At 32.9% G+C, this 19,283-nt stretch overlaps 1 protein-coding gene across 1 annotated transcript; it reads left to right on the top strand.

Moving 5' to 3' along the window:
- The first annotated feature begins 5,323 nt into the window (after positions 1 to 5,323).
- On the top strand, positions 5,324 to 17,766 carry LOC111712351 (uncharacterized). The gene is made up of 6 exons (XM_023486932.1): positions 5,324 to 5,579; positions 10,870 to 10,920; positions 12,390 to 12,436; positions 15,473 to 15,568; positions 16,705 to 16,833; positions 17,655 to 17,766. Exons 1-6 carry the CDS (start codon positions 5,558 to 5,560, stop codon positions 17,721 to 17,723), a joined length of 414 nt encoding a protein of 137 aa, XP_023342700.1. The 5' UTR covers positions 5,324 to 5,557; the 3' UTR covers positions 17,724 to 17,766.
- Positions 17,767 to 19,283: the final 1,517 nt, after the last annotated feature.

Raw genomic sequence — 19,283 nt, 5'->3', positions numbered from 1 at the left:
TATACTCCCCTCCTCTGTATATTTACTCCCATCCTCTGAATGTATACTCCCCTCCTCTGTATATTTACTCCCATCCTCTACATGTATACTCCCCTCCTCTGTATATTTACTCCCATCCTCTGAAAATATACTCCCCTCCTCTGTATATTTACTCCCATCCTCTGAATGTATACTCCCCTCCTCTGTATATTTACTCCCATCCTCTTATATATACTCCCCCATGTTGTTAATCTTAATCATGTCTGTGCTTAACACTTGAACACTTGAATACAGAAGCATAGTTTTTATCATCTCCAACATTCTTAGCATGTATACATACTTGTACCCGGCCCTACAGCTAAAGATGGGGAGGAAGTAATAAATATTAATTAAACTATGATTTACCCCCCCCCCTTCCTTCCTTATTGTTCCTCTATTTAAAACAAACTTTATTAAAAGTTCTATTGTTAAAGATATTGGTCCCTTGTCTATACTTCTGCTATGTTCTCTTGCTTGCACAAACTACGAGCACAGTCCGCACTGTCGGATACTAACCTTGAATTATGCGTTTCAATGGTCAACATTCGTACAGTATAATTACCAGCTACATGTACTTTATGCATGTACAGGGTGTTCCGCGAGAGAGACGACTAGAGGTCGTCGTTAATCTTTGAAATAAATTGCGACATTAAGTCGTCAATCTACTTAAACAAGATTCATGCAACAATAACTACAAAATTCCCCTAGTTCTGAGTCTAGGGTTTCCACGAAATGACCATTCTTTTGGGGCTAATTTTTTTGCGAATTTTTCGCATCTTTTGCGTATAAAGCACTAAAAGTTATGCGGTTTTTGCGTTATTTTTTTAATTGTGTAATATGCGCAAAATGTAAATTTCTACGCAAAAAAAAATATTTTAAGCAAATTGACCAAAATTGAGAGTTTCAGTCAAGTTTTAGCATAGAATCCAACAACTGAAGGTTTATACAAAAATTTACATATAAACAAAATTATGATTATGCTACTGTGAATTAGTTACTTTTATTTTAAAAAAACTTTAAATTGAGGGACTAAAATTAATGAAACAGAAATTAGAAAATTGAAAATTGAAAATTGAAAATGGATGCATGGTTTTATTTAGATGTATGGATCTTTGTGTGGTGGCAATCTTTGATAAAATTCAAATGTTGACTACTTCTTGTCGAATGCAAATGGTTAAAATACCAAAGACTTACGTCCACTGAGATATAGACAACCCTGAGTTATCAAATTTTAATACAGCCTCAATTTTGAAAGTGTCTCAAGTGGTCTTTGGTTTTACATCACAAATCATTTATCCTGTTCTTCTAGGATTATACATATACATTTTTAAAATATTCATGTTGCAAAATAGAGTTTTAGGCAAGTAATCAGTTCTCTTTTTAAGCATAACAATTATATGCCAAAAAGTGCAATCTGTTAGACAATTAGTGTATACAGTTTACACCTTTAATTAACCTTTTAATATGAATATGTTCCGCAAAACTGAATAAAGAAAAAGCGGGTTAGTGCAATTTTGCGCGAAATGAAGTTTGAGAGTGATTACGCAAAATGCTATATTTTCGCGCAAAATGTAGGGCAAAAAAACCAAAAATTTTCTTTCTTCCGCAAAAATTGCGCAAAATTTTTGCGACTGAAAACCCTACTTCTGACATTTCCAAAGTTGGTCTGCCATTTTTGTGCTTTAAATATTACTGAAGATATTAAGAATTTCGTTCAGATTTCAATTTATGAAATTAAAAATAAAAATTGTCCAAATCTGGACGAAGTTTTAAAAGCACAAAAAGGTAGAGCATATTTTGNCATGCAGATTACAGGGAGTACATATAGATTACCATGGAGCACATACAGATTACAGGGAGTACATAAAGATTGCATGGAGTAAATACAGATTACATGAAGTACATACAGATTACAGGGAGTTCATACAGATCACAGGCAGTATATACAGATTACAGGGAGTACATAGAGATTACAGGGAGTACATACAGATAACATGGAGTGCATACAGATTACAGGGAGTACATACAGATTACCATGGAGCACATACAGATTACAGGGAGTACATACAGATTGCATGGAGTAAATAAAGATTACATGGAGTACAAACAGATTACAAGGAGTTCATACAGATCACAGGCAGTTCATACAGATCACAGGCAGTATATACAGATTACAGGGAGTACAAACAGATTGAATGGAGTACATACAGATTAAATGGAGTACATAAGATAACAGGGAGTACATACAGATTAAATGGAGTACATACAGATTACAGGGAGTTCATAGAGATTACAGGGAGTTCATACAGATTACAGGAAATACATACTACATACTGAATACAGGCAGTATTTACCGATTACAGTGAGTGCAAAAAGATTACAGGGATGTAAATTATAGTCCTAACACTAACAGGGCGTCCTGTTACATACAGGGAGTCATCATACGTACAGAGCGTCATAATACATACAGGGAGTCCTAATACATATAGGTAGTCCTACTACATACATGGAGTCCAATACATATAGGTAGTCCTACTACATACAAGGAGTCCAATACTCAACTATCTAACAATCCAACTATCCAACTATCCAACTATCCAACTATCCAACTATCCAACTATCCAACTATCCAACTATATAAAGGGCTAAAAGGTTGAAACTATACTACACTCTGCATAATGAATGAAAATATGAAGGTTGTGCATTTTACAAATATACCATCTCCCCCCCCTTTCTCTTTTCCACCCTCTTTCTTAGAAACTTTGTATATGCATACATCATAAACTTTAAAGGGACTGTAAGCGTAATTTCAAGTGGCTTTTTATGCCAAGATGGCATTGCCCGATTTAAACGTTACCCTAGTAAGCTTTGTGTAATCAATTGTGAATTAGATATTCATGATTTTGTTTCTTTAAACTGCTTTTTTATTTGCGGTTTCTCGGCGAAAGTGAATTTCGCATTTAATGCTTGTGAGAAACAATGAAGAAACTCAAAGAAATCAACAGTTTTAGAGTCAGAAAACGACATTTTTTCACATCGTTGATCAGACATTTAACCAATTAGTGACGAGACGGTCAATTTTGACCGGGTAAGGTTTTTATTTTTTAGCGCCTTCATTTTTAATCCAAATGTCGTCCTTTTCAGTCCCGCCCTTCCTACAGATATGGCGAGTATTTGTAGGTTGAAGGGATGTTACAGGTCGACAGGGTGCTAGAGCAGCTAGCAATAATGGCGAGAGATTCAAATTCTGGAACCTCAGGATCCAACAGATATAAATTAGTGAAAAATTGTTTTCAAAAACGATTTTTATATTGTTACTATCTTTTAACTTTTAATAATAACCACAGACTACACAGACTGCTTATCTTCTTTCACAGGGTGGGCTATGTAGGCCTAAGTTGACCCGGCACGACATGCTACGTTTTTACGATAGGTTATTAAGTGCCACCTCACGGCCACTCGTTGAACATAATACCCATTCAGGAGTTAAGTTTTACAATTTTTAAAGAAATGTATACTCCAAATTTAAACATGAAACATAACATTTATGAATTCTGTCTTTTTTTGAAGATTTTGTGTTTTGAAACCAAAGGATCCTTAAATATCCCTGAATACAGATGTTTGCTGATTGGTCGTGTATAGTACTTGTACACAATAGAACATAATGTGGAAAATATCGCATAATTTAGCTGATAATCGATCTCTGTAACTCTCTTATCTCTGACAATAACTATTACTACTTGTGAAAGTTTCATAAAAGATTAAACACATGATGTTAATTGAACTTTAACTAAATATTAAAAAAAATTACTAACTTACCAACCTTTTCTTAGATTTAACGTCAAAATATGTTTTCTGCGAGAAAACTGTTAGAATAGTTTTGTAGTATTAATTCATTTGAAAAACATTAAATCTGATTTATTTTCAACTTTACGTTTCTAGCACTAAACTAATAAAATATTTCGATGTAAAATTACTAATTCAATTTACGAATCCATATCACTGTTACTTTGCACAAATTGTGTAGGTCTAGAAAAATTACAATTTATTGTCACCAACTAGCAGAACATTTTTACATTCTGTTGTAAACACATAATATATATCATTAGTTTCACCAAAATATTTCTTTAGTTTGTTAGTATTGCTGTGTTTCCGGTCCCAAGAATTTAAAAGGAAGTGTTCTTGGATGCATAAAATGCATGAGAATAAAGTTAGTTTACTTATAAAGTCCTGTATATCAATTCCCATACCGGCCCCCAATAAATAATAAATTAAATGATCTAGATTTGTAACACTTGAAGGACCCAGACGGAATGGAGGAATAGGGTTAAGAGAACTATTAGTATTCAACAACTCAAAACTATGTCATAAGCAAATAATCTAGATTTTTACAGGGTTTAGGTTAAAAAATCATATTTTTATAAAATTCTACATTTTTATTTCCCATGGCAAAAGTTCTAAAACGTTGCAAAGTTTAATCAATGATTGTTATTTTAACAAAACTTACAGATTACTTGAAAAAATTAGATATATAGATTGAACGACGTTTGACAACATTTTATACTTTATTCTTGTTTTTCATCATTTTACATGCTGTAATTTTGTCTCGTATTGCCCCTTGAAGCTTGGTTTCAGTTACTGCACAATCTAAATTTAATCTTAACAAGGTATACAGATTACAGAGTGTTTCAAAGAATTGGGTGGATGGGAGGGAGGGGGCATGGCAGGACACAATACAAACTGTAAAAAAACCGCAACAAGAAAACGATTGTAACACCATAAAGAGGTGACATAAATCATTATGATATATGTTAGAAAAAATGCTTTACGAAATTGAATTATTCAAATTGAAAAATAGAATCGAAAAATAATTCCCCGATGATTTTTCTCTACCTCTCTTGTTGAAACCTATTCTAATTGTGAGGTGGGTCACTGTGCATTTACCAGACTAAATCTATATTTGTACCTATTTCCGGTCATCGGATTTCAACAAAAGAACAAAAGCCTTTAAAACAAAAGGAAGCATATTACACAATTTCCACTAAGACATTTTTGCACAGACGCCTTTAAAGGGAATTTTCACAATTTTAGCTTTTCTTAAATACACATTTAGGTTATGTAAATTTTGCATATATTTTTGTGCACATTAGAATTTAGTTGAAATAGGGTTAAGATTACCTAAGATTGCTAGTTTTCTGAAATCTTTGTAATTATAAAGGTTTTGCAGATATTTTTACATGCTTAACACCCCCTCCTCCCTCGCATCAGTAAAGCACATAGTTGGGCGCGTGAAAGACTGCTGGAATGTTGGAATGCGCGGATGAAGCGCGCAAATCTTTCCCCACAAACTATTCGTGCGCCCAGACACTATAGAAACTCGAGCAAATAAAGAGTATCCTCTGTATGTACAAGAACCAGCCTAGACCCTTCAAAACAAAAACGTTTCAAAGAAGAAGATATTTTAGACAAGGAAAAACTTGACTGAATAAACCCTTGTGTGCACTATAAAGAAAATAAAGAACTGTGAACTAAGTGCATCATGTTGCAATCAATAAACTCAGGTAAATGGTTCAAAATAATTTTGTTGATTTTTTATTGCTGGTTTTGAATGGCCTACGTAACTTTTAATACATCATACATCAAATGTTGAAAACGATAAAAATATTAACAATAAAACAGAATTATAATTTTGTTAAACATTATAAGAGAAACATACATATCATGGAAGAAACATGCAGAAACATGCATACTGTAGGAGAAACATACATATTATAGGAGAAATATGCATATTATATGAGAAACATACATATCAAAGGAGAAACATACATATCATAGGAGAAACATACATATCATAGGAGAAACATACTTATCATAGGAGAAACATACATATCATAGGAGAAACATACATATCATAAGAGAAACATACATATCATAGAAACATACATATCATAAGAGAAACATACATATCATAGGAGAAAAATATATATCATAGGAGAAACATACATTTCATGGAAGAAACATGCATTTTAAAGGAGAAACATACATATCATAGGAGAAACATACATATCATAAGAGAAACTTACATATCATAGGAGAAACATACATATCATAAGAGAAACATACATATCATAGGAGAAACATACATATAATAGGAAAAACATACATATCATAAGAGAAACACACATATCATAAGAAACATACATTTCATGGAAGAAACATGCATTTTAAAGGAGAAACATACATATCATAAGAGAAAACATACATATCATAAGAGAAACATACATATCATAGGAGAAACATATATATCATAGAAGAAACATACATATCAAGAAAAAAGCAAGCATATTATAGGAGAAACATACATATTATAAGAGAAACATACATATCATAAGAGAAACATGCATATCATAGGAGAAACATATATATTATAGGAAAAACATACATATCATAGAAGAAGCATACATATCATAAGAGAAACATACATATCATAAGAGAAACATATATATCATAGAATATCATAGAAGAAACATTCATATCATAAGAGAAACAAACATATCATAGAAGAAACATACATATCATAGGAGAAACATACATATCATAGGAGAAACATACATTTCATGGAAGAAACATGCATTTTAAAGGAGAAACATACATTTCATAAGAGAAAACATACATATCATAAGAGAAACATACATATCATAAGAGAAACATACATATCATAGGAGAAACATATATATCATAGAAGAAACATACATATCAAGAAAAAAGCAAGCATATTATAGGAGAAACATACATATTATAAGAGAAACATACATATCATAAGAGAAACATGCATATCATAGGAGAAACATATATATTATAGGAAAAACATACATATCATAGAAGAAGCATACATATCATAAGAGAAACATACATATCATAAGAGAAACATATATATCATAGAATATCATAGNTGTAGATATTATTAATGTCAGCATTATCTGGGCTGTTGAGGGACTCCAGAGAGAGTGGAGAGAAACCAAGCTTTCTTCTGGAGTCACTGATCACTTGCAGTAGGGAAGTAGTCTGGATGGTTTGAGCAGGGTGTGTACTTTTGGAGTGGGCAGGATTCATGGATTCTAAAACATTGACTTTTCCAGCGAGAGCTTGGAATTCAGATCTGAGGTACAATATATCATTCCTCATTGGTTGAAGTTTGATATCCAGTTCACTGATTATATCCACTTTTGTTGATTCCAATAGTCTTGCAATATCTTCAATATTAGCCATAACTGTTGTATTTATGTGTGTCAGGTTAGGATCTGGAGCAGGTGTTTCCACTACGCCGGTCAACTGTCAACTGTCATTTGTCATCAATTGAAAATTGTAAGAATTATAAGTCGGGAAAGAGAACAGACAAAGCAGGAAAGAAGTATGTGCAAGTAATCCCTTCTTGCTGGAAAGCAGAGACCAAACATCAGACTGTTGACCATATAGCAGAAACAGAAGTAATACAGGAACCAGAAGCAATACCAGAACTGGAAGCAATACAGGAACCAGAAGTAAGGGAGAGGAAACTGTGCTCAGGAGAGAAAGTATTCATTCCTTCAGGAAGCGCAAAATTATTGAAAGTCAGAGTAGAAGGAGATTAGAGGGGAGAGGGTTTTGTAGAATCCATGCTACCAGAAGAGTAGATAGACGAGTAGACTGAGCAGGGAGCCATTGAACCGGTTAATAGCCCTTGGGCTTGATTATAAGTTCCAGTCAAGAAGAAGGATGGAAGGACAAGATTGGTGACAGATCTAAGGCTTTTTAATTCTGCAACAGTGAAGGATGCTTATCTATTAACAAACATTCAAGAGAATTTACAGAAGTTAAAAGGTGCCACAATTTTCCCGCCAACTGATGCTTGTGTCACGTACCACTGTGTACAAATTGAGGAAAGCAGTAGAAATTGTACAGCATTCATCAACACATACATACTCATGCATTTCGGCTTGTGTAATCCAGGCAGTGTATACTCAAGGATGCTGGATCTGGCTACGGCTCATCTACCTTCAGAGTACTGGTTGAGTTACCTGGACAAAATACTGTTGAATTCAATGGATCATTGGGGACATTTGGAACACCTGAGGTAGGTAGTACAAGCTCATATTCAAGAAGGGATTAAGATACAGTCAAAGAAGGCCAAGAGTATCTAGGACATAAAGTGAGTAAAGATGATGTGCAGATGTTTGAGGATTATATGAAGAACATACAGAAATGGCCATGCCCCACTAGCTGCAAGGAGATGTCCTCATTCCTCAAATTCACAAGGATATTGTAGGAGTTTTATTTCTAGGTACTCAGCTTTGACAAACCTCATGAACACAATGAGGCATTGAAATTTGAGTAGTCAGAAGACATGGAGAAGATGAAAACAGAGTTCACAGCAGGATAGATCAATGGATATCCAGATTTTGACTCCATGGAGCCTTTTATTCTCACCACGGACTGGTCTGTTTTGAATCTTGGTGGTTTACTGTCTCAAATACAGGAAGGAGTGGAGCTTTTATCAGTTGCTGGGGCAGGAGGGGAAACTATGAAGGGAGAACTACTGGCTTTGGTGAAGAGTATGGAGCGATGGAATCAGTAACGCATCATTCTATATCATTCTAGAACCAGACATCAACATGGATACGATAGAGAAATCAGCAACAAGGAGAATTCAAGTTAAGATGTTGGGAAGGGATCAAAAGGAGTCAGGAGATATTCGGTTTGTATCCTATGAGGAGCTAGAGGACAATGGCCAAGACTTGGATCAACCTAAATGATGCGGATATGGTATCAAATGCCTGTAAGGACAATGCAACTGCATGGAAGTGGAAAGAAGACAAACTCCTGTTATCCAGGAATCATTGGACCTTGCACGTATAGTAAGGGAGTTGGTGAACTCGATATTTGCAGTAGATATAGAAGGATCGAGACAAAGCAAGAAAAACTGTGGAGTGGCTTAAGTGTAGAAAATCAGGGATAGATAGCCTTATTTTTCAACACTCTCTTACCCTCCTGTATCTAAATGTAACATTAGTAAATTCATAAATCATGTATTGCAATTAAGCCATTCAATGTATTTAGATATATATAAATCTGTCATACCATGCTTATTGTGATTGCTTATCTACGTTATATATAACAGGGCCTAACTTGTAATTACGCTGTTAAGGACCCAATTCTAATCTAAATTGTAGAAATATACCTTTGTTAACATAGAAACTTTGCTTAGATTACAGTGTAGAGTAATTGAGTCCCTGTTGAAACATTGTGGCTGAGATGGTACCTCGGGATTTGGTAGAGATCGATTACAAGCTTGTTTGATAGCTAACTGTGTCCTCATTGAATCATACAGGCTAAAATCATACCTCTGTATTTGGTATAGATTGATTAAGAGCTTGTTTGATAGCTACGCTTGTGTCCCTGTGTGGCATTTACAGCTCGATCAATAGCTTGTTTGATAGCTAGGCTTGTGTCCCTGTGTGTCATTTACTTATTTACTTACTTAATCCTTTTTATCCCTGGTGGGAAGTAAGGCTTGTGTGGCATTTAGAGCTTGATTAATAGCTTGTGTTCGTATTGACACCGATAGTTAACAAATAATTAAAATTTCGATAAAAAAAAATTTTTGTAGATATAATTAATGTATTTACACTTTACAGTTCCGTAATATATTGTTTTGTAGATATTATTAATGTATTAAAAACTAGGATTTGATATCAAAATGTTTTACTTATATCAGACTTGAATGATTTATACCAGCCCTGAATCCATGCGATTTATTTTTAACCTTCTTCAAGAAAAAAATATAAATTTTTTTTATTATAATGCCTTATTGATATTTTTAATAATTTTTTTAATGGGGTACTTAAAAACCAGGTCCCCCAGCAGGAATAGGGTTAACAAAAGTACAAAATAAAGAATAGGTTTAGACAAGAATGTAATGCAAGGAAAGTTATTTCAGAAGTGTACACATCTTTTGTATTGCAGTGTACTGTCTCTGGGCGTTAATGTAAACACAAGACTGATGTCAAAGCCTGACATGGGATGATGGTTTACATCTTTCACGGAAAAAAAATTAATGAAATATTCTGGTCGTAGGAAACTATTATGTGAATTATCAAAATTATCAAATTTTAATTTTTTTAACCTCCTCGGATACTAAACGAACACTGATGCATCTATTCTTGTTTACAAATTCCGCCCAAACAGGTTTCAATATGTACGCATGTATACACGACCGCAATTAACTTTCCTTGCATTTCACCCTTGGGTTTAGACAATTTAGTACAAAGGAACTGAGTTCTTTTAGCAAATCCAAATTTTCTAATCCCAATATCAAATATCATTGCAATCCACTGAAATAGACCATAGATATTTCAAACTATGAATTTTGTTATATAAAGTAATCTTAGTTTGAAATATCAAAGGTTTACTTTATCAGGTTGCAAAGATATAGGGCTTAGAAATTTTTAGTTTGTGGCAAAAACTCAATTCCTTTGTAGGTGTTCAAGGGATAAAATACATCTTTTAATTTCTGTAGTTCTTTGCCTAATCCTTATTAACATTTTCAATAATTTGAAGGTTTAAGAAAAGTACAAAATGAAAAATAGGTTAAGACATTTTATTATAAAGGAATTGAGTTTTTGCCACAAACTCTGATTTTCTAAATTCAATATCGTTGCAAGCCAATGTCGTAGACCTTTGATATTTCAAACTTTGAATTCTGTTAGATCAAATAATGCAAGTTTGAAATATCAAAGGTTTACATCATAAGGTTGCAAAGATATAGGTTTTACAAAAACTGAATGTGTGGCAAAGACTCAAATCCTTTTACAGGTTTCACTCATCAAATATCATCTCACAGCTCATCTCTAATTCTTTTAATAGGTGAGATATAAATAAAATAGATTTTTTTAAATTATTATTTTTTCCCCATGGGCAACGCCGGGTCCTTTTCAGCTAATATTATATAATAAACAAGTAATTCCGACATACATGACACTCGTTGACAAGAACGATAGTTCGTTTGAGAAAGTTTTATCAATTGGTAATTTTATTTGATTAGTTAAAGGGAGTGTTCGCGAAAATGAAAGGGGGGATTGGCTAACATCGAATCGAATTCGATGGTTTTAGTGCTACACATCGTATTTCTTAATGCTGCGTCTATAAAAAAAGGTTAAAAACGACTCATACCGAATAATGTAGAACCCATACATATTCACAATTTGCATTATTTCCCTCAGAATGTGTATCATATAATTGAATTTAAAATTAATTATTCAGATATAACAACCTATATATGTCGAATTCAATTCTTTGATGGGAGAGAACCCCATGGCGACCAACAAATTTTCCGTTTAAAGTATATCGTATGTTCAAAGAATAAAAGAATATTATGAAATATAAACTATATATATATTATATTCGATATTTACAGTTTATAATATCTGATGGATTAGTTTCAAATTTAATTATTTACAATCTTCAAGTGGAATATTGAAATTTATTAAATCTATATAGATTCTACGTTTTTCGGTATGAGTCGTTCTTAACCCCTTTTCTCCTTATAGACGCAACAGATAGATGTAAGATTAGTAGTGATCACCATCGAATTCGATTCGACGTTAGTAAGCCAATACCCTCTTTCCTTTTTCGCGAAAACTCCCTTTAAGTGATCTAGCCGAACCATCTAACTAAATACATAATTATGATGATGCACTGCAAAATAAAACGCTATCGCATTAAACGAGGACATTAGAGTTAGCTAAATCGCACACTATGTGCGATATAGCTTACTATAATTTTTTCTTTAGATATTATAGATATATCTATTGGAGAAATAGCGTTTTTTTTGCATTGAAATAGAAGTAATGATAATAACAATAATAATAATATTGTAATAATAATATATGAATATTCGTAGCTTTATCAAATTTCTCATTAAACACCCATTTTTGTGATAAACAAACATAACTAAAGCTAAATAGAGAAAACAATACTTATAGGAACATATTTTAGCGGTAGAATTGCGTAGTTGTGATAATAAATTTGAAAATTAGGATATTTAACAATTGATCAAAATATACATTGGTAGGCGATTATTTCAATAAAATGAAGACAACTTTTGTATTCAAGTTTTGATTGTGAACAAGCTTTTTTCGAATTACAAGGTTACAAGTACTCAAAGAAAAGCTTTTTTTATTAACAGCTTCTTTTGATTTCTATGTTTATGTGCTTCCATGATGTTTAGCAGCTTAAAATAAATCAAAATTGAAATAAAAAATTGTCTTCATAATATTAATTTAATTGCTTACCACTGTAGTTTTTTAAAGAAAATAATGATGGTTATATCCTAGGCCTGATGGCTGTTTACTCTGCAGAAGCAAACGATCATCACCATCTTGTACGATCTCCAGAAATCACCAGTGTTATTCGGACGATCAGACAATACAACACCGATCGTCGATACTGACGGTCCCTGCTTCCAAAGACGATTCTTGATTCTCACCGATATTAGACAGAAAATCAACAGTAACCAACAACAAATGATGGAATTATCCTTTCATTTCCTTAATTCTTTTCCTTTCTTTCGCCATCCTTAATTCTGTCTTTTCCTTTTTTTCTTTTAAATTTCTTTATTTTCATTCTAATTATATTAATTCTTATTTTCTTCTTTCTTCTTCTTTCATTTTCTTTTAGTTTATTCTATTTCATATATATAGAGTAAAGTTGCTAGCCCCGTTATCTACATATTTAAAGCTGTAATCTCTGTTTGTCTGTCTGTTTGTTTGACTGATCATAACTCAGGAACTTCTGGACCGATTTGCATCAAATTTTATACTCGACATCTTCGCCATCGGTACATATAGTCGGATAAATGTTTCCAGGAGGAACTCGGAAGACCCACAGAAATGTTCTTAGTTTGGTTTTAAGATTCTAAAATAATTGGGTCCACTTTAAACTGCTTAAAACATAATTTACGACAAAGCCGAGTAAACGATGGGACTTTGACACCCCTGTGCAACGCTGAGCCCGAAATTTAAAAGAGTATCGTTGAACGAAACTGCCAAGTTATACCTTTTTGGGGTCTTATATGAAGAAACTAAATGAAATAATATTTCATAATAAAAATATTGATATTATATCCACAAAACTGCCTAACCCCATTCGTGAAACCCGGGTTTCAAAACTGGTTTTCATAACGATACCCCATCTTAAGATTTGGACACTGGGTTCCCAAGCTAGTTTGGAAGAAAACCGAATGGTTTAAGGTCTGCATTGTGCTGCCTACACCTTGTTTGGTTGAATTGTACGCCCCCGTCCTAGCTTTTTGTCTGAAATATATTTGTACTTGAATAATGGCGAGTAATGGATCACCATATTTGGAGGAATTAAACTTGCAATCAAAGTTTAGAAAATAACACATTGGATTGCGAATTTGTACTTTCATGTTCCCGCATTTCATCTTCCTGTGGAATACGATATCTGGTCGCTACAGATTTGTTTTGTTAAAAATGTCGAGTTTCTGTCAAAAGAGCTGGGAACTTTAGAATGGATAACCTTTAATCCCAACTCCGAATATCCACTGTGGAAGCTTTTAATTTTAGTCCTTAATCCACTCTTTTTCTCTCGCTTTGGATATCCGTACATTGTTTTCACCAATGAGAGTGCAGTAATATAGTTCGTAGAGTGTATTGACCAATGACAGCCTTGAAAATAAATTTTATCCAATGAGAGAATTCCGGAATTTCTAACAAATAAAGAATATGTTGTCGGCCATTTTGAAAATCAAGCGGTTAAGAAAAATACTACGTTTGAGATTCTTTTTTCACCAATTTTAACTATTGCATTCATAAATAAATGGGTGATTAATTGAGTGAAGGCCCTTCCAATCAAGAAAACGAACACATCTGACGTTCCTGGAATCCAATTTGTTGATTTAAATATTTAATCTCGAGACTAACATAATCTCAAGATTATGTTAGTCTTGAGATTAGCAAAAACAGAGGATTAAGCAATTATCTCGATATGCACCATTCTAAGGTTCCCAGCTCAGTTTAACCCAGAATTTTGTCTAGCAAATTGTTCAACGGGTTTAGACTATTAAACCTAAAAATTTTTTATCTTTTCTTAAAAATCACTCCATAGACCTTTTTGGGTTCTAAAACTCACGAGCTCTATCTATCTATATTTATCAAAATGAAAAGGCTTGAAGTTGCCTGTTCTCTCTTCTTGTTCTCCTAAATTTTATATTCCCCTTCCCTTAAACCGGCACTGGACACTATATTTCTTATCCGTTGGCATTGTTTATTTTATTTGATAAATTGTACAAATCAAGCATTGTTACGAAACTATTGAAACCATGTGAGGTTGGGTTACAAATATATCGGAATTGCAGTTTTGTATAATCTGATCAGGATCTAGCAAATTTTCCATTTGTCATACAATATTTATTCTTTGCATTTAGACTTTAGAGGCCATATTTAAGCAAAGTAAATAACTCTCGTTTATTCATTATTTTTTTATTATGAAAAACGTTTTAAAAAATGGGATTAGATTAGACATTGATATCTTAATAGTAGAAAAAGGATCCTTAATCTTTAACGCTCGATCTTGATATCCAATGAGGGCACTTTTGAATTAAGAATCAAAGCTTAATCCCTGAATTAAAGTTATCCTTGCAGTGTTATAACCACCACAGGATAACAAAGAGGAAAACACAAAATGGAGATCAATGCTTGATCCCAAGATTTAAAATACTTCTGGATTTCTTTTTTTTTCTGAGGAGTTCAAATTAAAATAACGTTACGTTATGACTTTTAATAATTTGTTATTTCTTTAAAATACAGAGTGTTCCAAGAAAAATTTTGCAGTCTTTGAGTAATCTTTAAATGAACTATCAAATTCGGCTTAAATTCACAAAGAAAAAAATTGATATATCTTTTTTTAAATTGATCAAACGGTTTGTCGTTGTCCTTTATTTATGTTCAATGTTTTTTTTTAATACTTGACTTAACCTCTTTTTTTGTTTATTGTTTATTTGATCTAAAACATGAGATGTAAGATATCTAATCCATGCCTAACAACTTAAAATACAATGAAAGTTCTAATTGGACTTTTTACGTTCGCCTTAAAAAAAATATTCTGAGGCAATTTTTTCAAATTCTGACCAGTAATAAATAGACTTTCCCGCAAAAACTATGCGAAAAGAAGCGAAAATTTTCTTTCGTATTTCGCTAACTTTTTAGCAAAATTTCGTTATTTTCATCGAAAGAAATGCGAAAAAATGCGAATTTTTCGGTGCAATGAAATTTTTTCACAATAATGCGATTTTCGTGAAACGATTTCCTCCTTTTGCTGGAAACTTTTAGAAATACGCAGACAACAAACTGACAGGCCAAATGAATATAGAATAATTGAAATTTCATCTGATTTTCAGGAGCGTCGATGGGCTGATATGCCGAATGTTACATTTACTTTTGACTGCACAGACCGTCCAATAGGGTTTTACGCAGACCTGGAGTTTGACTGTATGGTGAGTTAATACATTGAAAACACAGGCATGGAGTTTGACTGTATGATGAGTAAATAAATTAAGTTCTATGCAGACCTGGAGTTTGACTGTATGGTGAGTAAATAAATTAAGTTCTTTGCAGACCTGGAGTTTGACTGTATGGTGAGTAAATAAATTAAGTTCTATGCAGACCTGGAGTTTGACTGTTTGGTGAGTTAATAAATTGGGTTCTACGCAGACCTGGAGTTTGACTGTATGGTGAGTTAATAAATTGAAAATGCAGGCTTGGAGTTTGATTGTATGGTGAGTAAATATTCTACGCAGACCTGGAGTTTGACTGTATGGTGAGTTAATAAATTGGGTTCTACGCAGGCCTGGAGTTTGACTGTATGGTGAGTAAATAAATAGGGTTCTACGCACACCTGGAGTTTGACTGTATGGAGAGTAAATAAATAGGGTTCTACGCAGACCTGGAGTTTGACTGTATGGTGAGTAAATAAATAGGGTTCTACGCAGACCTGGAGTTTGACCTTATGGTGAGTAAATAAATAGGGTTCTACGCAGACCTGGAGTTTGACTGTATGGTGAATTAATAAATTGGTTTCTACGCAGACCTGGAGTCTGACTGTATGGTGAGTAAATAAATTGGGTTCTACGCAGACCTCGGGTTTTATGGTATGAAAGAAAATAAATTAATACAGTGATAACCAGTAGACATGGGAATAAATATGTCAAAGGATTTTGTAATTTTTATTTTTTACATATAAAACATGTTCCCTGATTTCTTTTAAACATATATCAGTTAAAACAACCTTATAGGTGGAAAAGGTATTTACAGAGGGGTTTGTTTGCATGATTCCAAACGGTTCCACTTTAAACCATAATCTTATCAATACGTGGAAGATATTGTCGTTTTTATAGCTTTAGGCGTGTTCAATTATCTGAAACAGAGAACCGCAAATGAAAATATAAATTTTTGAAGAGAAGAAGATGATAGATATCATGTACGTTTCAAGTGTACCTGTTTAGCAATTAGTAAATTCAGAATTAAGATAATTTCACATGTCATTTTTCTCCTTTCTATAATCTGCTGCTCGTAATAAATATATTTGTATCCCTAAAAACATTTTGATTACTTTCTAAATAATTTTGTTTAGATATTTCATCTCTGTGATGAAGATGGAAGACGAATCCCCTACATGTGCGGAGATGAAACCAGTTTCAACCAGAAATACCGCGTCTGTGATTGGAACTACAATGTCGACTGCGCGGCATCTCCTGATTGGTGAGAATTTAAAAACATTAATTACTGCAACAAATAATATGTCCTAAGAACACGTCCATCCTTAAAAAGGAAGAAAAGGATCTCTCTTCCGAGTGGTAACCCCAAAATGGTAGCAAAATTAAATTAAATTAAGTAATTAAAGAGTCGGCTCAGCAACATTTTGCCTAGTCACAAACTGCCTAATCAAATTTTGCCTTGTAAAATTTTGCCTAGTTCAGTTTTGCCGTGGTAACTTTTTGCCTAGTTTAGTTTTGCCGTGGTAGCTGTTTGCCTAGTTTAGTTTTGCTGTGGTAACTTTTTGCCTAGTTCAGTTTTGCCGTGGTATTTTTTTGCCTAGTTCAGTTTTGCCGTGGTAACTTTTTGCCTAGTTTAGTTTTGCCGTGGTAGCTGTTTGCCTAGTTTAGTTTTGCTGTGGTAACTTTTTGCCTAGTTCAGTTTTGCCGTGGTAACTTTTTGCCTAGTTCAGTTTTGCTGTGGTAACTTTTTGCCTAGTTCAGTTTTGCCATGATAACTTTTTGCCTAGTTCAGTTTTGCTGTGGTTAATTTTTTGCGTAGAAGTTTGCCTTGTAACATTTTGTTTAGAAGTTTGCCTTGTAACATTTTGCGTAGAAGTTTGCCTTGTAACATTTTGCCTGGGGTAACCTTTTGCCTAGGTAACGCAAGAGCATGTTTTATTGCTTTTTTTCAAATAGATTTTGTCAAAAATTTAAAATTTATTTTTTTTCAAAACAAGTTAAATTTAGATGAATTAATGTTATAGGACAATTAGATTAATGTTATAGGACAATTAGATTAATGTTATAGGACAATTAGATTAATGTTTATTATCTCAATGATCTGACATACCGGGAAGATCCACCGAAAACAGTGGAAGATAAGGAGACAATATAATCAGACTGATTTTATGCAAAATAAATCGAAATAACCAATTTAATCAATCAATCAATCAATTTATTAAATATGTCATTATTCTGTACTGGTGTAGTGTTAGAACAGACCCTAACATATTGCTTGTAATATCGAGTTGTCGAAACCATTTCGAAGTTACAAACAATTTCTTCGAAATTATGAAAACTTTCTTCGACATTTTGAACAGATTGTTTGTCTCACAAAGTTCAATATCTTGAACATTCTGATAATAATTTCGAAGAAAATGTTCGAAATAACTTCGAAATACATTCAGTAAGTTCGTTGTAACGTGTATAAATTATTAACAAAAATGTTTTATTTATTTATTTATTTATTATTTATTTTTGTTTTTATGTTTATCTTTTTATATTTAACTGAAAATCTTTCTGTTGTTGAGCTTTGTAGCTTAATACTTTGACTGACTAAAGCTGACAATTGTTTAAATATTATGTTATTGTAACAAAGTGCCATATTTACGTCATTTTATTCAAGTTTTCTTGGTAAAGAAGAAAATTTTTGATTGTTAGTATTCAAGTTATTTATATGTATTTATTTTTGTAGCAGAATAAAATATTACTATTATTTTTATACCTTTGACAAAAATCTAAATCTTATTTTTGATGTTAGTTAATAAAGATAAAAACCAGTTCTACTACCTTATTTTACTATCACTTGTATATAAACATGTTTTTCCAGATATTCTTAAATTTTCTCCATATTTTCTATTATAATCAGTATTTGAAAAAATTGAATTCAATATTGGCTTTGTCTTTTTTCAAATTAGTTGAAGGGACCGTCAACAAAAGAAAAAAATAAAGAATTAAGGATGAAAATATGATGATAAGAATAATTAAAATAGAATTTTATTTGTATGATCTGTAACCAATAATTTAAAAAATTTAAACAACAAAAATGTTTAAAGTTATAAATATAAACTAAATAGACTATTTTTCGCTTTTAATCCAAAACGATTCCCCCGAAAAAAGGTAAACAAATGTTTAATAGGTAAATCGTGATCGACAGTCACAACTGACTGAACCACCTTTGTATCCCAATATATCCCCCCTTGTATCCCAATATATCCCCCCTTGTATCCTATTATATCCACCCTTGTATCCCAATATATCCCCCCTTGTATCCTATTATATCCACCCTTGTATCCCAATGTATCCCCCCTTGTATCCTATTATATCCACCCTTGTATCCCAATATATCCCCCCTTGTATTCTATTATAACCACCCTTGTATCCCAATATATCCCCCCTTGTATCCTATTATAACCACCCTTGTATCCCAATATATCCCCCCTTGTATCCTATTATAACCACCCTTGTATTACTTTCCCAAAGGCAGTTTCCCTGGGGCAACTTCCTAAGTGACAATTTCCCTAGTGGCTACTTCCCAAATGTGCAATTTCCCGGGCGTTCTCAAATGTACGTTTTCCCAAATGAAAATTTCCCAAGTGGCAACTTCCCCATGGAGGAAAAACGGAATTTTCCCCATGAAAGAAGTATTAAATGAACAATTAAGTTTTACAATTTT

The sequence above is a fragment of the Eurytemora carolleeae genome, unplaced genomic scaffold (assembly GCF_000591075.1).
Source record: "Eurytemora carolleeae unplaced genomic scaffold, Eaff_2.0 scaffold1265, whole genome shotgun sequence".
Classification (NCBI taxonomy): Eukaryota; Metazoa; Arthropoda; class Copepoda; order Calanoida; family Temoridae; genus Eurytemora; species Eurytemora carolleeae.
This window is presented reverse-complemented; position numbering and strand designations above follow the sequence as displayed.